The sequence below is a fragment of the Manis javanica genome, chromosome 15 (genome assembly GCF_040802235.1).
Source record: "Manis javanica isolate MJ-LG chromosome 15, MJ_LKY, whole genome shotgun sequence".
Taxonomy (NCBI): Eukaryota; Metazoa; Chordata; class Mammalia; order Pholidota; family Manidae; genus Manis; species Manis javanica.
In genome coordinates, this window is record NC_133170.1 from 28,686,139 (window position 1) to 28,714,005 (window position 27,867).

The window sequence follows — 27,867 nt, forward strand, 5'->3', positions numbered from 1 at the left end:
CTTTTTGGTCCCTTCCCCCCTTCCTTCAGGCTACAGATCCCAGGAGTTAGGTCCAAAGGTACAAGTTCTGGCAGAAAAGAAGCTGTGACTAAGCACGGCTTCCACGGCTTGGCCTGCCAGAAGAAAAAGCCCTCTCCCCTTCCTGCACCCCCACTTTAATCATCCCTAGGAGAGAACAGGCCAAAGAAGTCTCCAGACTTTCAGACAAGAACATGCCACTCTATGGAAAAGGATTCCCAGCCCCCAGCTGTGGATGGCTTTGTCTCCCAGCTTTCCTGCCTATTAAACACATGATAGCACATTGAGTAATTGCTGGGAAATGGGACCCGAAGAATCTATTTCAAAGAACCGGCAGCAAGGTTGCCAAAAGAAAACTGACTGGGAGTGAGGTCAGTGCCTGGGGCTGGGGGCTGGGAGCACAGCCCCACCAGCTGGGAATCTTCGTGCGGCTGAGGCCCCCAGCCTGGTGCTGACTCTAAGAGGCTGAGAATTCAGAGCTTGGATCTGGGAGGTCACGGAGCTGGCCCCTCCCCCCTGAGCACAGGCCTCAGAAAGCACACATCTGTCACTTCTGCTCCCTTACAAGATGCCATTCTTCTCAGCGAGGCCCTGTGACAGACTGCTGCAGTCTGCACTCCCTGGCCCTCCTGGAGGCTGAGAACACAGTCCCTCTGGATGGGGCCACAGGATGGAAGAACACAGGTGCCCAGAATCACCTCCTGCTGTGCTCCCCGGGGAGGGGGGTGGCAAGAGTGCCCTTCTGCACACCGGGCACTGTTTGTTTGTATTGTCAGACTAATCAAACCAATCCATCCCGCACACGTTTCCTAAACACTCAATGATCACTATTAATCAGCAGGCTGGCAGTGCAGCAGCCTGCCCCAAGAGCCTCTTGTTATGATGGGAGAAGACTGCCAAATGGCCAGCTCGGCTCCGGATGGTGAGATACGGGTCTGGTCCAGACTAAGGAGGCAAAGGCATCTCCGCGAGCCATCTGGCCCGGAACAGAGATCCCTGGTGCTTGATAACGAGAAATGAGCAGGCCCTCACAAAGAGCAATGTTAAGAGTCCATCCACATGTTCCTGTATACCTCCTCTCACAATAGATGATCTTGCAGAACAAAGAGGGTGGGGGGAACCTCAGGGAAGATGGAAGTCTAGTTAGCTACCCCTACCTTAAAGACCTATGCATGTCCCCCAAAGCCAGAATCTAGAAATGGCCAGTAACAGCAGGAGGGACTTGAGCTAGGTAATCAGAAGTACTTCCCAATGTAAAGTGTTGCTGAAACTATTCTAGGAAACAGATCTTATGCAGGACCTGCAGACCTTTTACTCCAAGTTTATTAGTTCAGCTGCACTATGTTTATGTATGCTCATGTACAAGTTTGGTATGTAAATGGAGGGTACCTGGTATGTAATTTATTGGTGCCCCAATTTACAGGGGAGATCATTCTTTTCTGGATGCTGGCCCCATGGTGCTGACCAGACATCACTTGAGCGATTGGATTAACATCTGCATCAAAAAACATTTGCAAATCAGACAAGGTGCCAAGCTCTGGGTTGGAGACTGGGCAACCAAGTTCTGAAGGAAATATAGAGCTTACTAAGAGCATGCAGAGCACGTCCTAGGTGTGAAAGGCATGGCCCAGCAAGGACGTGGCCATTCAGAGGCAGGTGGCCAAGAAGTTGATGGGAGGAGGCCCTATAGGTGAGGCCCTTTCTTCCCCTGGAGCCTGAAGACCAGGGGAGGCAGACCTGAGGGGCACATCAGGATTGGCTGGTTCTAGTTGGGGGATTTATTTTGGGCAACTGCTGTCTCTTTTTGCAGGAATCTTCCCTGAAACAGTGCTGGGAACCACAGGCCTGTTAGAATTGTCACATGGAAGGCACATCCTTTAATTAGGGGCAGGGTCTTGAGGTAGAGAAGCCTTAGAAGTCCATTCTGCCCCCCAGAGCCTCTTACAGCCTAGGACAAGGCTCAGCACCCCATCCCCATCCCTCACCCACTTGAGGAGCAGGCCCACGGAAACTGCAGCTGCTCCCCAACAGCCCTGAGATGGCATCTGAGTCACAGAGACAGTCTCAGTGGCCCAGGCCCTCCTGAGCCAGGACCCCCAGGGGAAACACAGGGCCCCACCCCCTCCCCGGTAGGCCCCAGGCGTAAGTGCTTGGGAGAGCAGTTCTCAGCGAGCCAAGCCTTGAGTCCCCAGGGGGTAGATGGACAAGCCCCCAGCCTAGAAGGAACCCAGGGGTCCCTCCTCCACCCTGTCTCCACACAGAAGTGCAACAGAACCAGCAGCAACAGAGTCAAAGTTTCCATAAAGAGAAACCTGTTTTAAAGGCTACATGGCATGGTAGTTAGGAAAGAAGCCCCTGGGCCCGTAATGTGAAGGTTTAATTTCTAGCTCCACCATTCATTAGCTCCTGACCTTGTGCCCAGAGGAACCTACAAGGATGAATGAAAGTTGATGCTTGATTCTTAAGGTCTTATATCCTCATTGGTTAAATGGGAACAGATAATAGTACCTATCTCATAGGGTTGACCTGAGGAATACATGAGCCAATAGTGTAAAATGCTTGGAGCAACAACCAGAATGTTGTAAGCACTCAAAAACAAAAACAAAGCGCTGGCTATTATCATTGAGCCTCTTACAGCCTAGGACAGGGCTCAGCACCCCGTCCCCATGGCAATGGCGGCACCACCGTTTCTATACAGGGAGGTTTTACAGCAGCATCTCATGACCTGGGAAAGGGAGCTTTGACACTGATTTTGAAAATGCATTTACATAGCAAGGAAGCCTTTGTACCTTTTTCATCATTTCTTCATACTCTAAGGGGATAATAGAAATATGTTCTTCAAAGAGTTGTTAGGAGGATTTAATGAAATAATACATACAGCATCTTAGAACAGTGCCAGGCACTGAGCAAACCCTCAGTAAATGTCAGGTGTCTACTTGGGGTGGCTTGGGAGAATGCTGGAGGTGACAAGGGGGAGGTAAGAGCAGTGTGTGCCCCCTCTACAGCCAGGAAGAGTTTTGTTTCGAAGCTCTGCTCTGTTCTACAGCTAACATAAATCTTCCCTGCCATGGTATAAGATGTGCATTTAGACACAAGAATTTCCTGACAATCAATCAGGGTGTCAGACATGGTCCAGGGCTTTCTTCCCCTGGAGGCAGTCCTTGGTCTAGGACTTAAGGGTTCATGTTCATGCCTGCCTAAAGACCTGACCTTATTATGACAAACTGGAGGCCTTTTTGGTCTTGGGACTCTAGTTGGAAAGCACCTGAGCTCCTAGAGCAAAGACCATGGACGTCTGATTCACCGGCATCACCTGAGCTTAGGATTGGGAAGAGACACAGGTGCTAGACTGTAAAATGCTAAGCACCCCTTGCTCTCTGGCTGAGAGCCACAGACACACATCTTCAGCTACTCACCTGCTCCTGGCCTGGCCCTGACCCCCTTCCAGGGGCTCACAGGATGGAGAGAGGGTCTGGGGCCTTAGGCCTCTGGGAGAACAAACATTACAACAGCAGAGAGTTGAGCAGTTATGCTGCCTCAGAAAATAGTAATGAAACAGGAGGGCCAAGCTTGCCCCATTCGGCCACCAGCTCAGGATGGTTTACCTCATGGATCCCAAAGTGGGCGTAGGAGTCGAAGTAATAATCTCTGGAGGTCATCTCCTCTGGGTTCAGCAGCTTGGACATCTTGCCCCGTCCTGGGCAGCTGGGTTGAGTGGACACGTGATGGACACATTGCACAGGCTTGGGTGGGATGGCGGGCTGGAGGGGCTGCGGGGGGGCACTGCTCACCTGAGGGCGAGAGAACGGGGCCTCATGTCAGCAGTGGCATCCAGGCCCTGTCCTCAGAGGTCTCGCGCCTCCTTCTTTCCCCTCCCTGGGCCTGGCTCCAGTCAGCCAGAGCAGCCACTCCTAATGGGTGGATGGTCCCTTCTAGCTTTCCAGAAGTCACTGAGGGCTGGGATTTACACAGAGGTGACATGCTACTGAGGAGCCATGATGGTCTGGATTTAACCCAGTTTCATCTCTTACTGGTCGGGTGACCTGGTCTATCTGGGCCTTTTTCCACGTCTGTTCAGTGGGAACATAACGCCTTCCTTCAAGGCAGTCAGCAGGCCCTCAGAAAGGCGAAGATGTACAGCATCGCACAGCATGGCAGCCAGAGGCGAGGCGCCAAGCCAGCTGACAAGATGTGAATCCCAGGTCTGCCCCTTGCTAGCCGTGCAACCATCTTCCCACCCCTAAAATGGGAGTCAAATGACCCCCATCTCCTAGAGTTGTATTGAGGAGAAAACAAGTTAGCCATTGTGATGTGCTTAGCAAAGCACCCAACACGTCGTAGTAAGTGTTGAGCCACAGTGAGTCCCACTTAGGAAAAGCAAGCCCATGGGCTTCTCTCCACCCAGCAGGTGCACTTGGCCCCCAAAACACAGGTCTCTTAGGTTTGGGTCTCACACCTGCTGTCTTCCCTCCTAGTTTCTGATGCACAGGTTTACTCTGACCCTGAGCAGAAGTTCATTCTCCAGTGTGAACGCCCACCCTGATGGACACCTTCAGCCTGCGCCCTACCAGTTCCTGCTCTTTGAGGGCCCCCCAGGGCCAACTGCCGCCCCCTCTACCCCACAGCCGCTGCCCGTGCCTGACTGGCCCCTCCTTATGCACGGGCTAAGGGGAGGAGGGAGAAGGGTGACAGCTCAGAGAACTTCACCGAAAAGAACACCTATGCTTGGAGGAAAGCCTTCTCCGCCTGGAGGGTAGGAAGTCCAGGTGCATGCACAGCTGGCTGAAGGCCTCAAAGCAGTGCAGAAGTTTAAAGAATAAGGAGGCAGTATTATCCTCTGGGGCTGGGAACCAGGGCTTCTGATCCTATTGTGGCTCTAGTAAAATTAAAAATAGATATAGGGAGGTAGATGGTGTGGTGTTAGCGCGCAGACCTGGGGCCACTTCATGGCTTTGAGACACAGCCATGATACTTGTTGGCTGACAATGACCTTGGGAAGCCATTTGTCATCACTGTGCCTCAGGTTCCTCCTCTATAAAACAGAGATCATATTAAAATCCACCTGAGGGAGTTGTCAAGAAGTTGGAATGAGTCCCTATATATAAAGAGTTTAGAACACTGCCTGCTGTTATTATTACTATTATTATTATTATTATTCAGATTATATGAACAGAAACATGTTGCCATGTTTTCTCATCGGGGAATCTGGGAACTGGATCAGCTCAGAGTTATTGTTCTCTTTTCTAGTAAGGGATATGGGAGGTCCTAGGTCAGAGCAAGATCAAGAAATCCAAGTGATGCCATTCCCTGCATCATGCTGTGCACCCAGCCCCAAGACAGCCCTGTGTCCTGGACTGGAAGGGAGTGAGCTGGGGGAGTGTGATGGTCCCATTTTCCTGGTGGATCTAGGCTGCAGCCTCTGGGAAATGAGCAGGCTTCCCAGTTTAGCAACACCAGGTTTCAGGTCGGCGAGCTGCGGGCTGGCTGGCAGCAGCGTGGGGCCTGTCTCATTAGGATGCAGCAGGTGTGCCCACCCTCAACTTGAGATGTTGGTCACGGTCTCCAGGAGGCTAAAAATAGACTGTGTCAACTGCACACTCCTGCGCTGGCTGCAGAGTCACCTCTAAAGCTGAAGAAGGCTCAGTGCATGACGCTGACCCCAATCTTGATTCTATTTAAATATATTAAGGAGAAAAAAGTCCTAGCGGATCCAGCCAGCATGTGTGGCCAGGGTCACAGAGCCTCCTGCACCCCTTAGCTGCCATCAACTCTGATGCCAAGACCCCCTTTTCCATGGGGTCACTGAGACTCTTCCCTGCGAAGTCATCTTACAAAGTGTCTACCATGTACCACACATCACATTCATGAGGTAAAGGGGCAGGCGGCATTTGCCCCGGTTGGTCATGGGGACAAAGAGGTGACTGTGGCTCAGTCCCTGGTCTCAAAAGCTGTCAGCCCAGTTCAGCCTCCTGCAAAGGCAATGGCACTCTGCCCATCAGCTGGCAGGCATACCCTGTCCCAGAGGCTGAGAGTGGGGTGGGATAAGCAGAGGCCATGATCCCTGGGCATTCAGCAACCTGGGGTGGTGCTTTTCATTCTACAAATGCCTCCTGAGCACCAGCAGCACCAACCCTCTGGGTGTGTCCCATGGAAGAAACCGACATGTAGGAACAGTGCCCTCAAAGGACTCTGCTCTCTAGTAGAAGTGTGAGACCTTTGAGGGCTCTGCCAGATAATGGAATAAGATTTGTTTTACAAATTGTTCTGGGTGTTCAAAGGAGAGAGAATTTGCTTCAGTGTAGAGTCAGGAAAGACTGGGATAGCTGGCTGGGGGTTGGGCAGGGTGCTTTCTGAGTGGTTCTGGTAGGTGTAGATGGCAGGAGCAAATTCCAGGAGGAGGGGATGGCTTGTGCAAACAGGTAATGGGGTGGAAACGCAGGGACCTTGTTTTGGGAGCAACTTGGCAGAGACAGCGGGAGATTCCGTTGAAAGGAAATTAAGGCTGGGCTAAGAGGCCGTCATTAAATACAAGACAAGGGGGAGCTGTTGGTGGTTTGTAACCAGGAGTTCTATGCTTGAGCTCTACTTTAGAAAGACTAATGTGGTGGCAGTGTACAGGAGGGGTGAGGAGGGGAAATGGAGAGTGCAGGACCGGGGACTACAGAGGCAGGCTATGAACTGACGAGGCTGTTTCCATAGTCCAGTCAAGAAATCATGAGAACCAGAACTCCTGTTGTGTTAGAGGGGCTGCCTGCCAGAGAAATGGCAGAAATAGAATCCATAGGAACAGGCAAGTGACAGAACGTGTGGGAAAAACATTTCCAGCTTGGGTGATGAGGGAAACGGTGGTGACATTAACAGAAACAAGCAAGTCAGCAGGAAGAGCAGGTTGGGGTTGGGGGAGAATAATGAATTTCAATTTGGATATGCTAAGTTTGAAATGTCATTGAGTCATATAAGAAAGGATGCCTAGCAAGCAGACAGTAATGCAGTTCTCATCAGTTAATATCATAAACAAAATGGAAAGGCAAATGATAAACTGAGAAGCATCCTTCTAACATATATGGCAGACAAAGGTTGATACCCTTAATATAAAAAGAGTTCTTACAAACCAATAAGAAAAAGATGAAAGCCCCCAATTTGGCAATGGGCAAAGGATCTTACAGTCACTTCACATGAGAATAAATACAAATGACAAATTAGCATGCAGCAAAACTATTCCACCTCCCTAGAAATCTGGTAACTTCACATAAAAACCAAATGAAGTTATAATTTTTAAATTCCAAATACATTTCACTCCCTGCAAAGCTACAAACACTCCGCAGTTCCAGTGGGGCTTTTTTGGGGGAAGGTAGTTTGATAAAATCCATTAAAAGTCTTAAAAAGCACAAATGTTCTAATCCAGTAATTCTCTTTTATTTGGAATTTCTCTTAAGGAAAACATCATGGAGAATCATGAACGTATAGCTGTAAGAATTTGATGACAACACTTCCTAACAGCAAAAGCAGGAGTCAACCTAGAGGTTCCACAAAACAAAACTGATCACATAGACAGGCGCAGCCACACGCAGAAGGCTGCGCAGCCATTAGAATGTCATGGAAGAGTGTTAAACAGCACAGAAATACGATCTCGGTAAACCGTGGGCTGGGGAGAACAAGCGGGAGGAGAAGAGACAGTGTGGTCACATTTTTAAAGTTAAAACCTATTCATGCCCATGTGTGAGGTGGGGAGACTCAACCAGGCACCAGAATTGGCACTGGGGGTTGGACTAGGAATAGTTAATTCTTCCCTTTCTTGTGTTTGTTTATATTTTCTAAGACTTATGCCCTTAACACATACCATTTTTGTCAAAGACAAAAGGTAATAATATTGGGAAAAGAAAGGACATGAGATCCCAGGAGCCTGGAGAGAAGCTGAGGCTTGTGCTCAGGATTTGGAAAACCCCTGCGCGGAGGGGCTGAGGGGTTCGCTTGGGAGAGAGCCACGCACTGGGAAGGAGGGAGGGGATGGGGTGGGCCAGGGTGACACGCCAGAGCATCCTCCTCTGCGGGCCTCAGGCCTGCCAGGGGACCAGGGAGCGAGGCTTGGGAGGACGTGTTCTCAGCCCTCGTTCTGCGACTGCCCCTGCTCCAGGGATATGGGGCCTGAGCCTCACCTCTAGCGACCAGGAAAGGGCAGCAGAACGGACAACCTCCGTCCAGCCTCACCCATCAGGAAGGACGCTGTGCTTGGAAGTTGTGTGTTACCTCTAATGCTGAAGCAGCCTCTGTGTGTGACACTGACCCCAGTCTTGACTCCATTTAAATATACTAAAGGAAGGAAAAGTCCCCTCTGATCCAGCCAGCATGCCTGGTCAGGGTCACAGGGGCCTCCTGTGCCCCTTAGCTGCCATTCAACACTGCTGCCAAGGCCCCTTCTTCCATAGGGGTTACTGAGACTCCTTCCCCAGCAGCCCACTTACAAAGTGTTTACCACATACCCTGTGTCACGAGGCAAAGGGATGAATGGATTGTGGTGGGGTGGGAGCATTCACCCCAATTGGTCATGGGGACAAAAGAGGTGACTGTGGCTCAGTCCCTGGTCTCAAAGGCGGTCAGCACAGCTCAGCCTCCTGCAGAAGCGATGGCACTCTTCCAATCAGCTGGCAGGCGTGCCCTGTCCCGGGAGGCCGGGAGTGGGGTGGGAAACAGCAGAGGCCATGATCCCTGGGCATTCAGCAACAGGGGTGGCAGTTTTCATTCCACAAATGCCTGCTGATATCAGCTGCCACCAAGGCTCTTGGAAGAAGCAGAGATGCTCATGGATATTCTAGGTCACCATGTAGGCACAGGAACCCATATAGGAATCCAGAGTGTTTCTGGAAGCTGTTGAAGATGGTTCAACATCAGTGGAAGGTGCTTCAGGGGCCTCTTCTCATTTGCTGGCCCTCCCATGGCCCTGGAAAGACTTGAGAACTGCAGGGGGTGGGCCTTGGGGGACAAGGGCCTTGGGGGCTCATCTATAAAGTCAGAAGCCTTGACTCTCCACAGGCCACAGTGGGCAGGCAGAGTGTCTGGGTGAAGGTCTTCAAATTCCAACCAGTTTTGTATAAACCGGCTGAGAAGTCGGCCAAGGACTGGGAACCACCACACCAGGGAGGGAAGCCAGCCTGACTCCCATCTCAGTGCCTCTGTTCCCCCACAGCTGTGGCTGCCACAGCCCCAGCTGGCTCCCCAGGCCCAAGTCCCTTCCCACTGGACATCGAATCCTCCAGCCCTCAGTGTGAGACTTGTGCTCACGTCCCCTGGAGTTCCAGCCCTGCCTTCTAGAACTCTCCCCGCCGTTGTCTCCAGCCTTGACTTGCTGGCACGCCTGGTGCCCTGGTGCACACAGGGAGCCCACCTGCTTTCCCCACCTCCTCCTACAGGCCCTAGGAACAGGGCACTCCTGAGAGTCACCTTCCACTGTTAGGCTCTGTGACTTTCTCTTCTGCTCTTAGGGCCACCTGCTGACCAGGGCTCTTCAGACTGTCACCTGCCTCCAGCCTGTCCTTCCCCAGGGCATCTTCAGCACAAGTTTTTCTTGCCAATAAATCATCGATGATCTTCTTAGCCCACCCCCATTCCACTGGTGTGAATGGGCCCAGGCCCCATCAATGCTGAGATAAGATAAAGGGTTGTGGATGCACAGAGCTGGAGGCCAAAAGGAGATGGCTTCCGGAAGAGGCTGTGTTTGAGCTGGTCCTTGAAGGGTGGCTCGGTTTCCACAGGCAGGGTTGGGGATTCAGAGAGGGCATTTTCTACCTAACCACACTTCCACCTGAAAATAAGGATAGGTGATAGCTGGTGATGGGGATGATGACCCATAACACTGACTGAGGACCCACTGTGCGCCAGACGCTGTACTAAGCACTTCACAAATGTCATTTCATAAGACCTTCATGATAACTCCATGAGGTGCTGAAACCTAAAGACAAGCAAGCTGACACTCAGAAATTCAGTCCAATGTCTGAGCCCAGAGCTAGCAAGTAACAGAGCCAGGATGTAAACCAGCATCTGTTGGATGCCCAAGCCATGCTCTTGACATTGATACTATGGGTAGCTCAGTTCAGTCCCACCAAGCTTTACTGAGCTGCTGCTAGGAGCCTTGTGCTCAGAAATGGGTGGTGAAGCTGGCGCAGGCAGAAAGCTAGTCCTGGGGGAGAAAGAGGGCCAACAGGCTTTGACTGACCAGAAAACACCTCACTGAAGGTAGACACAGGGTGACAGAGTTCGAAAGGGAGAGACCGTAGGCTCCAGTTTGTGGAAGAAACCAAGGCCAACATAAGAAAGGGAATATGTGCGGGGGTCACACAGGCAGATGGAGACCTGGAGCCTCCAGGGGAACAGGAGAGGGGAGGGGGGAGAGGAGAGAGATGCCGTACAGAGAGGGAGCAGAGGTAAGAAGACCTTACTGGGAGGAAGGGCAGCTGGGGCAGGGAGAAGCAGGGCAGAAGCTCACCCAAGCCCAGGGGCTATAAATGGCTTGTGCTGGCACCAGCCCAAGTTGGGAAAATAATTTTGCTGAGAACAAGAGGCTCCACTGGAGGAGCCAAATCTGCTCTGTTCTCCAAATATCAAGAGAGCTTTTTCCAGCCTCTGCTGTCCATCCTCTGCAGCAGCCTGGCTGGCCGGAGGTCCTGTGGAGGGACAGACAGGGGACGGTGCAGAGGAAGGCAAGGGGCAGTGGAGAACATGGGGGGGAGTTGAGGTGGCGGTGGTACATGGGGGAGCCCCCAGCCCTGGTCCCACCGCCAGCTTTCCTCCCAGCAGCCTTTGCCTTCTTCCCACCCAGCCCACCCTCACATCCCAGCCCACCAAAGGGTCCCTCTCAGATGTTCATCACACCCTCTTCCTCCCCAGGTTTACACCCAAGGCTGTGATCTAATCCATGGTCCACGCAGTTGACAATCCCATGGAGTTAACTCTCCAGCACCATCTGTCTGCCTGTAGGTAGGGACCCGAGTATTAACTGAAAGGACAGCATCCCAGGATGGACTGCCAGCCTGCAGCAAGGCAAACAAGGGCCCTGTTGTGCCTGTGTGCCTTCCTATTGCCCAAGGTAACCCCACAAATATGTAGCTTTCACATCTGCCTTTGGCCAAGGATGGCCCTGGTTCTGCCCTCATGTCTGCACCTATGTTTCCTATCACCTGGATAGCAGATGAGGTCCAGCAAAGCAATGGAGGAAGTGCCACGCTGGAGTACTTAGCCTCAGCTGGGTGCCTGTCACCCTGGGTTCAGCAGCCTGTGAGTGGGGGTCATGGGGAGGGGGACATAGATGCTACCGGTCCTGGAAGGCACTGTTGTCTTCTTGTACGTGGCTTTTTCACGTGTCAACAGGCACTCTCTGTGCCTCAAAAGAGTTGGCTTTTTAAAGGCAGACACTCTCCAGATGCCCCTGGGGCAAGGCCATATACCAATGCATGTCGTAGTGGCAGCTGCCATCACACACTGCGGCCTTCCTCTCTTAAAAGTGTCCCTGACTATAACTCTGGCATCCTGGCAGAGCCCATCCCCACATTCTCTTCTGCTATTTTAGACTCAAGCCTTCTCCAAGGCTGTGCTCCCTGGAATCCCCTTCTCGGGTCCTGCCTCCCACCACCCTCAGTCCCCACCTTCCCCCTGGGGCATGCTGCCCAGAGGTCTGCAGCACCCTTGCCTGGGCCAGGGCTTACAGAGGGGTCTAGGGCAGTGGTTCTCAATATGGGGTCCCTGGACCACCAGCATCAGCATCAGCTGGCAACTTGCAATAAATGCAAGTTCCCAGGGCCTGCCAGAAACCACTGATCAGGATGTCTGGGTTGGGACACAACAGTCTGCTCCAGCAAGCCCTGTATGTGAGTCTCATGCATCACACACTTTGAGAACCACTGGTCTAGAATTCATTTTCCCACATTATATTCCACAGAATAGATACTCCTAGAAAAGGGGGCACATGGTCAGGTAAGTTTGGACAAATAAGCTAAAGAAATCTCTTTACTTCTTCTTCTCCTGTGTTAAGATATAATTGACATAAAACATTGTGTGTAAGAAATTCAGATGGCCCACAGGCACGTGAAAAGATGCTCCACATCGCTAATCATCAGAGAAATGCAAATTAAAACCACAATGAGATATCACCTCACACCAGTTAGGATGGCCACCATCCAAAAGACAAACAACAACAAAGGTTGGTGAGGTTGTGGAGAAAGGGGAACCCTCCTGCACTGCTGGTGGGAATGTAAATTAGTTCAACCATTGTGGAAACCAGTATGGAGGTTCTATAAAAAAACTAAAAATAGAAATACCATTTGACCCAGGAATGGAATTCCTCTCCTAGGAATTTACCCTATGAATGCAGGAGCCGAGTTTGAAAAAGACAGATGCACCCCTATGTTTATCGCAGCACTATTTACAATAGCCTAGAAATGGAAGCAACCTAAGTGTCCATCAGTACATGAATGGATAAAGAAGATGTGGTACATATACACAATGGAATATTATTCAGCCATAAGAAGAAAACAAATCCTACCATTTGCAACAACATGGATGGAGCTAGAGGGTATTATGCTCAGTGAAATAAGCCAGGCGGAGAAAGACAAGTATCAAATGATTTCACTCATCTGTGGAGCATAAGAACAAAGCAAAAGCTGAAGGAACAAAACAGCAGCAGAATCACAGAACCCAAGAATGGACTAACAGTTACCAAAGGGAAAGGGACTGGGGAAGATAGGTGGGAAGGGAGGGAGAAGGGGAATAAGGGGCATTACGATTAGCACACATAATGTAGGGGGGGCACAGGGAAGGCAGTATAGCACAGAGAAGACAAGTAGTGATTCTATAGCATCTTACTATGCTGATGGACAGTGACTGTAATGGGGTATGTGGTTGGGACTTGATAATGGGGGGAATCTAGTAACCACAATGTAGTTCATGTAATTGTATATTAATGATATTAAAATTTTAAAAAAGTAAAAAGAAATATTGTGTAAGTTTAAAGTGTACAACTTAATGATTTGGTATATGCATACACTGCAAAGTATAAGAGACTTCTTAATTGCAGTACTTTTAATCCTTTAATTTGCTAAAATGAATTGTGAGTCTCCAAGAGAGAATTAGGGTGCCTAGTGCTACCAAATTTATGGCTGTGGCACCCTTTTTTTTTGAGCTCTATAAGCATCTCTAGAAATTAATATTTTGAGGGGAACCATCTGGCAGACTCTGATTTAGGAGAGTGTCTATTAAATTCTGTGTCAGTCACCTTGGGGCAGGTCTCAAGGCCCCATCCCCAGACCACTGGGTTCAGAGCCCATCGGGGTGAAACCCAGCAAGCTGCACATTTAACAAGCTCCCTTCAGTGAGGCTTATGAAATCCTGGTCCAGACAGGGCTGCGGACAGCTGCCTGACTTTTCCGTGACTCTCTGACCCCTGATGCAGCCCTTAGAGGCCAGCCTGGTACTGCCTTGCTGCTAATGCAGTTCCCAGACAGTGTCAGAGCTGGGTCACGGATACCTGGAGAAGGACAGTCACAGATTACAGAAAACACCTTAGCTCCCATGGTGAGAGAACTGGGAGCGGTGGAGTCTCTGCCACCTTCAGGCTGGGTGACCGTGGGCCAGCACCGCACTTGCTGTCCACTGCCAGGGTCATCAGGTAGCTCGACACTAAGGGCAGTCATGGCCATCTGTGTGCTGTGTCCCAGCGCTTCCCACCGGCCCCTGGCTGCGTCTTTGTGGTACCACAGCACCGCCTGCCTCAAACCAAAATGGCATCGCACCCACATGGCACTCCCTCTGTCTCTCAGATCACTAACTGCTGGGAAGAAATCTATTGGATTTGTTGGGCCTGACCTATTTTTTAAATAAACTGGGGCTGTTTTCCAGCTATTAGTCACTTTTCTCCCGAGCCTCCACATATTAAATTCTCTTCTTATATCCTCAGATATTTTGGTTGAAGAGATGTCAGGTTAATTGGATGCTTGGTTCCTGGCTCTTCCTCCTTAATGGGCTTAAAAAGCCGACTTCCCCTCCTCTTCCTCCCTCTTCCCTCCCTGAGGCGAGAGGAGCCTCTTTCTCTCCTTTCACTTGAGGGAGGTCACTGAGCTCTTGGCTTCCCTCTCCACTCCCCTTGGTGGGCAGATAAGGGGAAAGACACGGCCGTCTCCTCACATCCACACCTTGGCCAGAGGGGGGCTAAGCTTTACTCCCAGGTTGGGGTCAAAGCGTCCTGTGGGACCCGAGGCAGACTCATGACTCTCTGGCCCGGGCCGGGTCAGAGTGCAGGCAGGAGATGTCAAGCGGAGGCCTCACAGAGCACCTGTGGGTCCTGGTCTGGTCCTCCCTTTCCCCCACGCAGGTCACTATGTAAAAGCCATTTAAGCTTTCTCACCCTCAGCTTCCTCTTCTGTCAAATTATGGCCATTACATGTCCTGCCTCTTTCATGGGTCTGCTGTGATGACTGAAAGGTGCTTAGGCTGTGAGTATTCAGAGGAAGCTCTGAAGGGCGGTGCAGGAGTACCAGCCTCCCATCTCTGGTACCCTGACTCATGCATGCCCTCAGGCCCTTCTGGGTCTGCTCGGCCCGTCTCCCGCACTGGACATGTGGTTTGGGCACTGTGTTCTGCAGCTTGCCTGATCCTGGTCCTCACCCTCCGCATGGTCCACCCTCTAGGCTCCATTCCACCCACCTTCTTCAGAGCTTTCAGAATATCGTGCAGTGGCTGCCTTGAGGAACATGGCCGTTAGGGAAAGCCAGTCCTTCTCTCAGCCCCCGACACCTGGTCTCTCCTGATCCTGTTCTGAACTCCTATGCTCCCCACTGGTCTAAGGCTGCCGGATCATGTTCTGTCTTGCCTTGTCGGCAAATGATCTCACACAAACTGTCCCACAGTTGTAGGTGTTGCTTCTACAAATCAGGAAGTAAATTCCTTCAGACCACGACCAGATCTCACATGTCAGTGTTTCCCCCTTAATACTCGGCACAGCGCTGGGGATCAATAAAGGTGTGTTGACGGCAGGGTCCTTACACTTCAGCTGGGTCAATGTTGCCCTTCATAAATACATTATGAAAGTGGAGTGAAGGAGGCTCTCTCCCACCGTGCAATCAGAGACCTCTTATTCTCCTTAATGGGTGGAGAGATGGCAGGAAGAAAGACAAAACCGAGAAGAATAATCAGAATCCTAATAACACTCCACACTCTTTAGAAGCTTCAGTGGTACTCCACATGTCTTTGCCAAGAAGTGTCTTATCTCCTGAGATTTCTAGAAAAAGAAAATATCTTGCAAGTATCAAAAGAGTTTACTAAGCACCTGTAATTCCATCCATACAGACTAAAAGAGGCTTTAAGTACAGATTCAAGTGTATTTATTAGACATTTTTCCGACAGTCTCTCCACACCCAAGTAGCACGAGATCAGAATTGCGGGTGAAGATGCTGCAACTCAGAGAAGTCGACTGACTAATTCATCCCGGATAGCATAGCTGGTCAGGACCCAAGAACTGACCCTCAGAGTCTCAGGCCCATCATCTGGCCATTAAGCTGATGGCTGAAGAAAAGGAAACTACAAAGTCATGTTATAAGTCAGATAGAAAATCACAGGTTGTTGGCCAAGACCGTAGCCACACCAACTTAATCGAGATTCTCATCTGGCTTCCAAGGACTCCTCCAAACACTTGCCACCTGGTTCTAGCAAGTCCATCTACTCCAAATAAATATATTTCCACCCAGATTCATAGCAGAAGTGACTGAATCCATTAATCAGAGATTCTGATGCAAGTTTCCACTGAAAATACTGGCATTCCAACTAGAAAGAGAATAATGCTGCCATCAGATAATATTCAGGTCTACTCCAAAAGTGGCCTCAAATTAGCTAATCCAGGAATATGGATTTTTTTGAGAGCACTCTCAGGCAATTCCCATCATTAGTTAGCCAGACAGAACATAAAAAACAACAGATTTCAAGACACTGAACATCAGGCAATGAAAAAAAACATATCCCTGAGAGATGGCGAACAAACAAGGTAAACCCTATGGCAACCCTGATTATTGCCTAGTGTGAGGGTCCAGGCTCCGGTGCGGAGGGTGGGGACCCAGGCAGAGCTGCAGTCTCTCTTGGTGGCAGAAATGGAGATAGAACTCTGGGGGCATCAAGGCAGCTAGAGCTTGCACAGCAGCATGCAGGAATACAGAAGACTGTAAGGGGAGGAGGCTTGGGAGATGGGGGGAAAGGCCCCCTCAAGGCTCCAGCTGAGTTGGATCCAACCATGCCTGTGACGACACTACCTGAGACAGGCAAGGAACTACTGAGAAGGCAGAGGGACTCAGGTACGGGACTCACACAAGGCCAGGAATGATTCTCGTGCTCCTACACCAGAGTGCAAAACCTCATAATTCATGTGTTCTCAGAAAAGGTTATTTTCCCTCAGGAGTGGGAAATTAGCCCTAGAATAAAGATCGCTCTGATCCCAGAAAACAAAGCTTAAAAACAATACCTGAGAGGGTTAAACTGCATCCCAGAGCAAAGCTTAGAAATATGAAATCTGTAAATATATCCATTGCCCAACAAGGTCTGGATTACACAATGTCTGGATTCAGTCAAAAATTATCAGGCTTGCCAAAAGAAGTAAGAAAATACTACCTATAATAAGGAGTAAAACCAATCACTTGAAATCAGTCCAGAAAAGACACAGATGATGGACTTAGCAGACAGGGCCATTAAAATTGTTATTGTAACCACATTTCATATGTTCTAAAAACTAGAAGAAATATCAAGTAGAGACCTGGAAGATATCAAAATAACCCAAACTGAATTTCTAGAGATAAAAACTATATGTGATGAAAAATACACTGCATTAGGTTAATAGCAGATTTGACATTAGAGAAGAAAAGATTAATGAACTTGACACAAGGTTATACAAACAATCCAAAATGAAACAGAGAGAAAAAAGACTGAAAGAAGTTAAACAGATCAGTAGGGAGCTGTGGGACAGCTTCAAGTAGCTTAGCACACATGTAACTGTAGGACCCAAAGAAAGGGAAACAGAAAAATATTTAAAGAAATAATGGAATGGTGGCTGAAATTTTCCTAATTGATAAAAACCATAAATTTACAAATAAAAAAAATGTTCAACAAACCCAAGGGAAAAAAAAATGAGGTGGGGGGGGGGTGCGGAAACTACACCATGGTACATCATAGTCAAATTGCTTAAAACCACTGATAATGAGAAAATCTTAAAAGCAGCCCAAAAGAGGAAAAGACATGTTACATACAGAGGAACTGAGACAAGAATGGCAGCCAACTTCTTATAAGTAAACACAGGCCAGAAGACAGGGCAACAACATCTTTACTAAAAAGAAAAATTGTAAACTTAGAACTCTATGCCCAGTCAAAATATCTTTCAAAAGTAAAGGCAAAATAAAGACTTTCTGAGACTTACAAAAGCTGAAAGATTTCATCATCTACAGGCATACACCATAAGAAATGTTAAAGGACATTTCCTTCAGACAGGAGGAAAATGATACCAGACAGAAATCTGGATTTATTCCAATAATTAAGTGCTCTGGAAGTGGTAACTACATGGGTAAATATAAAATATCTTTTTCTTATTATTTAAATCTTTTAGAAGATCACTGTTTAAAAAATAAGAAGAACAACTTCTTGAGGAATTTATAAATATATAGGAATAAAATGTAGGATAGCAATAGCACAAAGACCAGAAGGAGAATGTAAGTTCACCCTTGTGAGATTTTTATAATATATGTGAGGTTCTGTAATACTTGAAGATACACTGTGATAAGTTCAGTATATATACTACAAACTCTCAAATAGTTACTTTATAAAGACACAAAACATTATAGATAATAATCCAGCAAAGGAGATAAAATGGAATCCTAAAAAAATTCAACTATTGCCCCCAATGAGAGACGACTGAAAAAGAAGATAAGGGTAACAAAGAACAGATAAATTATGTGAAAACAAATAGCAAGATGGCAGGCGTAACCCCAGCAGCATCAATAACTGCAATAAATATAAATGGTCTAAATGCCTCAGTCAAAAAGCAGAAGTCAGATTTAAAAAACAAGTATTTTCCACTTTATTTGAAACTTTTTAACATAAAAAATAAGTTAAAAGTAAAAAGATGAAAAAAGGCATCCCATACCAACTGCAATGAAAGAAAGGCTAGAGTAGCTATATTAATACCAAACAAAGTGGATTCCAGAGCAAATAATATCAGGAAAAAGAGGATGTTTTCATGATGATAAAAATCATTTCATCAAGAGGATGTAATTTCAAATGTTCACTAGTCTAATGAAAGATGTAAAATATATGAGGCAAAACTTACAGAACCAACCATTAGAGAAACATAAATCAAAACTATAATGAGATATCACCTCACACCTATTAGGATGGCTAATACTATTAAAAAGAAAATGAAAATAAGCTGGGAATTAGCGAGGAGACGTAGAAATTAGAACACTTATGCACCATTGGTAGGAATGTTAAATGATATAGCCACTGTGGAAAGCAGTAATGCACTTCCTCAAAAAATAGAATTACTGTATGACCCCACAATCTACTGCTAGGTATATACTGAAAAGAATTCAAAGCAGGGTCATGAAGAGATTTTTGTCTAACCATATTCATAGCATTATTCACAACAGCTAAAATGTGGAAACAACCCAAATGTCCATCAATAAAAGAAAGGATAAGCCAAATGTGGTCTATCCATACAATGGAATACTGTTCAGCCTTAAAAAGGAAGGAGATTCCAATAATTGCTGCAACAGTGGAGGAACCTTGAGGACATTATGCTAAATGAAATAAGTCAATCACAGAAGGACAAATACTGTCTGATTCTACTTATATGATATACTTAGAGTAGTCAAAAGCATGGAGACAGAGAGTTTCCTGATGGCTGCCACGGGCTCGGAGCTCGAGGAATGTCATGTTGTATAATGGGTACAGTTTCAGTTTTGCAAGATAAAGAGTTCTGAAGATGAATGATAGTGATGGTTGCACATCAACGTGAATGTACTTAATATCATTGAGTTGCACACTTAAAAATGATTGAGATGGGTAAATTTTATTTATGTACTGTTGGGTTTAATACAACACATTTAGCATTTACTTGTCAAATTAACACCATAATGTAAACTCAGTCATTAAAGTGATGGTCTCTTCCCTCTTTAAAGGGAAGAAAGTACATTTTAATAATGGTAGGGAAGAGGGAGAAGGCCAGTCCAGGAGACCATTTTCCCAGGAACACCTATGGGTCCTGGAGCCTGGGAAGGGTAGTGCCTGGAAGCAGAGGAAGGCCATGAAGCGGGAAGGCCTAGAGTCCAACTGCCATCCCCTCTGTGTCTGGGTTCTAAACTGTCATTCCCAAATTCACACCACAAGGCCCTACACTGTCCCCAACCCCTTCCTGTTATTCACTCTCTGTCACCCTGGCCTTCATTATGCTCATTGTACACCCCAAAACTTGTTCCCACCTAGAGACTTTGCACCAGCTGTTCCCCATATATTTGCACGGTTCACTCTTTGACCTCACTGAGGTCTTTATTCCGATGGTACCTTTGCAGAGTGGTCTCTCCAGAGAACCTTACCTGCAAACACCCCCACCTCCATCACATTCCCTTCCCTTACCTACTTTATTCTTCTTCGGAACCCTTGTTTGTCCATGTATTAGTCCAACATTAGTCCATGTATTTGTTTATGTCTGTCTTCCCCGTAAAATGAAAGCTCTATAAATGCAGGAAGCATCAGGCTCTACTGTAATCCCAGCTTATAGAACTGTGTCTGCACTGAGTGAATGTTCAGTAAATATTTGCTGAAGGCATGAATAAATGAGCAAATAATGAATGAGTGATCCCCTTACCAAGGTGCCTGGGGGAACTATGAAAAGAAAGGGCTGAAAAGCAGTGGTAAAGCAGCTGGAAGTCAATCCTGGAGGCCCTCTCCCAGCCTCCCAGGCAGCTTCACCCCAGAGAACCCTCAGGGCACTTGATGAGGAAGGGCACCTTCCCACCTGTCCACGCTTGAGTCATGCTCTAAGATGGTCCCCCACATGAACGGCCTGCTCTGCCCTGATTTATCCCAGAAGGAGGCAGAGGCCAGGAAAGCTGAGTTTGCTACTGGCAGACACTGTCTATGAGGCCAAAGTGTAAGCTGGAGCTACCAGAGTCCTGAGAGATGAAGTCCAAATTCCTTAGCAAGCCGCACCAGTCCTGTATCCCCCATCATGATCTCACCCTGTCTGCTCCTCAGGCTCCTTCCTCAAATACTGCTCCCGGGCTACTGCCTCCCTCTGTGTCCCCTTAGCACTGTGCCAGTGCTGCCTGGCCTGGGTCCCAGCTGCTCCTCTGCCTGGAATCGTCAGCATCTCCCCATCAATTGCCACCTACCTGCCCAAACCCATACCTGGACCCCCTCCAGTAGGTCTTCAAGGAGCCTCAGGCATTGCGTCCCATAGCAAGTCTACTCTGATTAGCCCCCACCAACTTAAATGCCCTCCTGAAGAAATTAGTCACAGAGCATGCAATCTGCCCACTAGAGAAAAATTAATCCCAACAGGATGACAGGGCCTCAGCACTTTGCAGTGCTCCTTTCTCAGGTCAGTCTTTTGAAGTTGCTCATCAGAGGGTTCTGAGATCTCTTATTAAGTATCATGGGATTTTCCCTTCCATGATTGTCACAGTCCCTTTCCCACATGTAGGTCATGAAGTGCTTCTCCTGTGTGACCACAGAGCAACTCTTAGAGGAAGGTTTGGGCTTTATCTCTGGATAAGAGAAAGGCTGTGGCTTTCAGGTGCTAAGGAATGTTAAGGAATGGAGGGAATTGAAGCACACCGCCTTCAGGAGGACGTGCCTCTGCCTCTCTTCCTCCTGCATTGCAGTTCCCAGCAAGCGGTGAGGTCTTATTTTAAATTACAAGTCTTGTCTAGTTTCCCCAACAGCCCCTTGACATCCCTCCTCCAGGCTTCACGATACCCCTGCAGCGGCTGGCCCTGTCTGAGCCCCCTACCAAAGCATAAGATCCTCAAAAGCAGGACTGCTTCTTAGACAGCCTCATCTCTGGGATTTGTCATAATGCACAGCATGAGGCTGGCACATGGTCCATTCTCCATAAATGCTTGCTGGAGGAGGAATGACTGATTGAATGGTAAATGGGTGGATGGACAAACAGCCCTGCAGAGGAGACTAAGACTCAAAGAGTTTACACATCTTTCCTCAGGTCCCTGATGTCAGCAAATGACAGAACTCAGGGCTGCCACGCTGCCAGGGCTGGCCTGGGCAGGACTGTTGAGCATTTAGAACATAGCTTCAGAGTTCAGTAGCCCCTTCCATTCCCCAGGTACCTTCCTGGGTCCCCCATGTTATCTAAACTCCCTTTGTGCCTAACTTTGACATGCACACACCAGGCCTGCTTTTCTGAATTCATCCAAAACAGGTGAGCGGCAGCAATCTTAATCAACACCCCCCCATGCCAAACAAAAACACAGCCACTATTTGTTTCCCAGGTCCTACACTAAGAGCATTTTCACTATTATTTCATTTGATTTTCACACTCATCTCTTGAAGAAAGAATATATGATCCCCATTTTAAAGATAAGAAAAAACGTCACCCAGAGAAAATATGTAACTAGTCCAAGGTTACCAAGTTAGAAATTAGAAGAATGGAGTCAAGCCTAGAGGGTACCGCCTCCCGTGTCTTAACACAGACTCCAGAGCATCAGCGTAGTCCCAAGGCCAGGACCCTGAGCTGCAGGGCCAGCAGTGAGGGCCCCTGCCCAGAACATTTGCCATTCAAAGTCCTCCCTCTTAGGCCCATGCTTGCACCCAAGAGCTCTTATTTCTAGTCCCAGCATTGCCACCAACAAACTGTATCCTTGAGTCAAGTGTCACCTCGGTCCCATCTGCAGAAAGGGGAGACACTAGATTTGATAGTATGGAGCCCAAGGATGGAAGAGGCGCATCTAGGGGGAACAAGCCAATGACACGAACGAGGGGAGCCAGTGGGTGTAGGTGATGCCGCTCTCCATGGGTAAGCAGGGGGCTGTGACATGTGGAAAATGGACACAGCCTTTCAGAAAAGCTACCTTCTGGTCAGAGATCTCTTGACTTTTAAATGTTGGCCTCTTTGAGGCCAAATGAAATGTATTTAGACATGGTGGGTTTGGCCCATGTCCTCCCGCTACTCATCACCACTGTGTTCGCAGCTGGGGGGTTGAGGCCCAAAGATGGGAGAAGGTCACTGAGGGACAGAGCCAGGCGTCCACTCCTGAGAAACCAATTGTGAGGAGAACCGGGGCTTCTGGCTGATCAGAGTCACCAAAAAGTCCAAAACAAAACAGAAAATGCAAACTGCCAAAGCCAAGGGCAGTGTGCACCTACTAAAGGGACATAGCCTATTTCCCAGAGCAGCTGGAGAACAGAGTCAGCCACACTAGTGGCTCCCTCCTTGCCCCATCTCTGCGCCTGCCTCTCCCTTATCATCCAGGGTTTGGGGCCTGGAAAAAGATTCTAAGATGTGTTAAGTCAGCCTAGGCTCCTTGGAGGAAATCACTAGAGTAATACCTGATACAATTGTGATTATTCATTATCTAAAATTGAACGGGATCAAGTACTACAAATAATATACTGTGGGGAATGGATCTCCTGAGGCAGGAAGCTTAATTAAAATAGTCACTATTAAACATTTTCCCCAGACTGGTAACTTGTGATGCCCTCCCCACTCTTGTGCTGGCTCTCATGGACTTGCCAGGGGCCGCTGCTCTGCCCTTCCCTGACACTGACGGGGAAAGGGGCCTGAGAGAGGCATGTGGCCAGCTTTCCAAAACACCTAGGTACAATGGCTGGATTTTGCCATGGAAAGAGAAGGTGGTATATATACAATTACTGATTGCAATTGTATTTATTATAAAGTGTAATTATATTCACTGAAAACTGCAATTGGAACAGGAGAATTAACAGCTAGAAACTGAAAGGGACCTTCATGAGTCCTGTGGTCCCCTAGCTTTAGGTCAGGTGCTATTAGCTCAGCCCAAAGAGCCTAAGGGACTCACAGGAGTCACCCAGGTAGCTACGCAACTCTACATATAAAATCCCCGTTCAAACCAAAATGTAAGGAAACTTAAAAAAGAGTTATCTGTTCAACAAGCTCATGCTGTGTTTGGCTTAGGAGTCAGAGCTCTGCAAAGAGGCTCCCAGAATCCCCAAGACCACGCCCATTTTATCACAAGGGAAAGAAGAAGGAAGAGGATATGGAGCCCACATTGGAACTTTTTGAGAGGACTGGGTGTTGCTGGGGGACTGGACATTTCACATAAGGAACAACCAAGACACCACTTCATGGATGCAGCCACTTCTCCAAGTCACTCTTCTCAGGTCCTTCTTCCTCCCAAAGGATACTGCTGCACGACGGTAAATGCACAACACCTGAGAACCTCAAGCTCCGTGATTGTTCTCTTTGCAGCACTCTCAGGGTGAAAGACAGCCTCCGACAAGACCTGTCCCATAGTAAGCAAGTTGCAGAGCCTGGACTACCACCCAGGTCTTCTGAATCCCATGAACCTCAATCCCATGAATTACTCAATATCCAAGCATCTCCACCCAGGACAAATGAGGTGGAGAAAGATGACCCTGATATAGCTCACAATGCCAACCAGCTGCAGAACAAGCACACTGTACTGCTCCTCTGAGCAACAATCTCTGTCCATAACCCATTCATTCACTATGCATTCATTCAACCAGTATCTACTGCATCCTCTTGTAGTCCAGGCATCGAACTACAGTGTAGAGAATGGATGGGCCAGGAGCAGGAGCAGAAGTGGGAAGCCAGTTGCAGTGGCCCAGACAAGAGATGAGGATCTAATCTAAGGTATTGAGGAAGAAAAGGAGATAGAAGTAAACGATGTTAAAAAAGTAGCATTAGCAGAATTTTGTTATGAATTATCTGGGATTGGAGTAGGGGAAGTGAGAGTGAGGTGGGCTTCTAGTGTTAAGTCCTGATTTCTGGCTATTGTGAAGGAGAGAGTGGTAGTGCTATTCTGGAGACGGGCATACAAGGGAGGAGAAACTGAACATGTCTGGAGGAAAGGGAGGGGGCTCAGCTTGCGTCTTACTGAGTTTGAAGTTCCTGAGAAACATTGAGACAAAGAGTCAGCCAGAGGGGCAGGCCCGGCTGTCACAGGATGTGCAAGAGGATGAGATCATCCAGGGACAGTAAGCTGGAAACTGTCACTTAGAGGTGGAAGGCAGAAGGGACCCCATGAGATCCTTCAGTCAGAGATGTAGAGAGTCGGGAGAAAGCAGGGCTTAGGAGCCCAAAGAAGAGAGGTCATCCAGAAAAATGCAGTGACCAACAGTGTCTAATGCCTTGGATCAGGTGAGATGAGTCCATCGCAGTGGTCGGCAAAGGTGTTTCCAAGGATGGTGGCAAGAGCAGGCCCGAGGAGGGTGACTGCAGGGACGGCCACAGGATCACCCCACCCCTGCCTCCCTGGTGTGGAGATCAGCTGCTGTCAGCAGCCGTGGTAACCTGAGGAATACAACATCCGAGCTCCAGCTGGTATCCTGGGAGAAGAGCCAGGTCCCAGCACTTTAGAAATAATGGTCCAGCCCTGCACACTGAAGAAGACAAAGAAGTATGGCTTTAACAGATTTGAAATTCAAGTCTTCCCTTTCCTTTACTACTGCACACATTTGGAGCAGGCTAGACTTGTGACACTTAGTAAAGTTATGCCTCAGTTGCCTGGTCAAGCAGGTGTTGATAGAACGGCTGCCTGGGACTGGATTCTCTCCAACATCCGGGCCCGCAGAGCCCAGAGCCAAGAAGCTGGTGCTCCTTCCCCCTGCCGCCTGGATGGTGAGCCCTTCACATCTCTCCTGCCTGGAAAAGAAAGAGCGTTGCTCTGCCTGGGAAAGTGAGAGAGAGTGGAGGAAACTAAAAAGCCAGCTGGTGGAGAGTGAAAATGAAGGCAGCAGTTTCTGGAGGAAGGTTCATTCTTCCCCAGATAAATACTTGACTGCAAGCTGCCTTCCCTTATGTCATGCATTCAAGTCAGGACCCTAGAAGAGGTTTGTTCCCAACAGGCAGAAGCTCAGATTGAAAGCACCTTTTTTTCTTTTCCCCAAACCTCCACTTTCTATGCCATTTGCCACCTGGGAGGAGACATCTTCCATTCTGAACAGCACGAATTTAGCACACTGGGCCAGTCTGGAAGGGAAGGCCATGTAGAGGATGCAATGAGCTTGTCTCCAGCTCCACTAACGATTCAGCAAGGGGAAAGAGGCATAAAGTTGCAAGGGAGGCACTGGAGATAGCCAGTGAATCACAACCGAATTTAAGACTGCACAATACCTCCTCCCCTTTCCAAATGTCCTTACACTCATTGTCCCCATTTACTTCAGGTCACCCCTCTTGAATACACTAGACAAGGATCGACCCATCCACTTTCCAGATGGGTAACAGAGGCATAGAGGGCAGATGGCAGCAGAGTCAGGATCATGAGCTCTGACTCTTGATTCCCCACTCTTTCTACACCCCTGTGAGCGGCTGAGGGCTAAGGAGCTGGAGTGAACAATCAAGGGAAGTTGAGGCGGTGGTTCGCTGGTGCTCAGGAGAGAGCTGGACTGTCTTGGCTAAAGCAGGGGGACATGCCCCAGAGGCAGGGAGAGATGTGAAGCACGCACACTCTGGGTTGCTGAGGCTGATGGAAAAAGGGAGGTGGGCACAGGCTAGGCTGAGTTCAGTGAAGCCACCAAGAAAAGCCACCAGTTTGGGCCTTGGAGACAAAGTCCTATGGCCCCACAGTACTGGCAGCCCAAGCCTTTGGTTTCTTTCCATCCTGGAATACAGAGCATCTCATTTTTTTGAAAAACATTATGTTTACTAGGCTCCCACCTTCACCAAGTCCCCCCCACATACCCCTTCACAGTCACTGTCCATCAGTGCAGTAAGATGCTGTAAAATCACTACTTGTCTTCTCTGTGTTGTAGAGCCCACCCTGTACCCCCCACACACACATTATACATGCTAATCATAATGTCCCCTTTCTTTTTCCCCACCCTTATCCCTCCCTTCCCACCCATCCTCCACAGTCCCTTTCCCTTTGCTAACTGTTAGTCCATTCGTGGGTTCTGTGATTCTGCTGCTGTTTTGTTCCTTCAGTTTTTCCTTTGTTCTTACGCTCCACATATGAGTGAAATCATTTGGTATTTGTCTTTCTCTGCCTGGCTTATTTCACTGAGCATAACACCCTCTAGCTCCATCCATGTTGTTGCAAATGGTAGGATTTGTTTTCTTCTTCTAGCTGAATAATATTCCATTGTGTATATGTATCACCTCTTCTTTATCCATTTATCTACTGATGGACATTTAGGTTGCTTTCATTTCTTGGCTATTGTAAATAGTGCTGCAATAAACATAGGGGTGCATCTGTCTTTTTCAAACTGGGCTGCTGCATTCTTAGGGTAAATTCCTAGAAGTGGAATTCCTCGGTCAAATGGTATTTCTATTTTAAGCATTTGGAGGAACCTCCATGCTGCTTTCCACAATGGTTGAACTAATTTACATTCCCACCAGCAGTATAGCAGGGTTCCCCTTTCTCCACAACCTCGCCAACATGTGTTGTTGTTTGTCTTTTGGATAGTGGCGATCTTTACTGGTGTGAGGTGATATCTCATTGTGGTTTTAATTTGCATTTCTCTGATGACTAGTGATGTGGAGCATCTTTTCATGTGTCTGTTGGCCATCTGAATTTCTTCTTTAGAGAACTGTCTATTCAGCTCCTCTGCCCATTTTTTAATTGGATTATTTGCTTTCTGTTTGTTGAGGTGTGTGAGCTCTTTATATATTTTGGATGTCAACCCTTTATCGGATCTGTCATTTATGAATATATTCTCCCATACTGTAGGATACCTTTTTGCTCTATTGATGGTGTCCTTTGCTGTACAGAAGATTTTCAGCTTGATATAGTCCCACCTGTTCATTTTTGGTTTTGTTTCCTTTGCCCAGGGAGATATGTTCATGAAGAAGTCACTCATGTTTATGTCAAGAGATTTTTGCCTATGTTTTTTTCTAAGAGTTTTATGGTTTCATGACTTAAATTCAGGTCTTTGATCCATTTCAAATTTACTTTTGTGTATGGGGTTAGACAGTGATCCAGTTTCATTCTCTTATACATAGCTGTCCAGTTTCCATCTGTTGAAGAGACTGTCATTTCCCCATTGTATGTCCATGGCTCCTTTATCGAATATTAATTGACCATATATGTTTGGGTTAATGTCTGGAGTCTCTAATCTATTCCACTGGTCTGTGACTCTGTTCTTGTGCCAGTACTGAATTGTCTTGATTACTGTGGCTTTGTAGTAGAGCTTGAAGTTGGGGAGCAAGATCCCCCCCACTTTATTTTTCCTTCTCAGATTGCTTTGGCTATTTGGGGTCTTTGGTGTTTCCATATGAATTTTTGAACTATTTGTTCCAGTTCATTGAAGAATGCTGTTGGTAATTTGATAAGGATTGCATCGAATCTGTATATTGCTTTGGGCAGGATGGCCATTTTGACGATATTAATTCTTCCTAGCCAGGAGCATGGGATGAGTTTGCATTTGTTAGTGTCCTCTTTAATTTCTCTTAAGAGTGTCTTGTAGTTTTCAGGGTATAGGTCTTTCACTTCCTTGGTTAGGTTTATTCCTAGGTATTTTATTCTTTTTGATGCAATTGTGTATGGAATTGTTTTCCTGATTTCCCTTTCTATTAGTTCATTGTTGGTGTATAGGAAAGCCACAGATTTCTGTGTGTTAATTTTGTATTCTGCAACTTTGCTGAATTCCAATATTAGTTCT

The 27,867-nt window shown here is 47.8% G+C and overlaps 1 protein-coding gene across 3 annotated transcripts in view; it reads right to left on the reverse strand.

The window, feature by feature from the left end:
• Positions 1-27,867, reverse strand: part of PRMT8 (protein arginine methyltransferase 8) — a 96,051-nt gene that overhangs the window by 49,442 nt on the left and 18,742 nt on the right. For 2 of the 3 annotated variants that reach the window (XM_073222856.1, XM_017670489.3), the window contains exon 2: positions 3,624-3,809. The exons of the other annotated variant lie outside the window; for it this stretch is intronic. In XM_073222856.1, the coding sequence (XP_073078957.1) occupies positions 3,624-3,809 (186 nt within the window). The remainder of the gene's footprint in view (positions 1-3,623; positions 3,810-27,867) is intronic. 3 annotated transcript variants of the gene reach the window in all.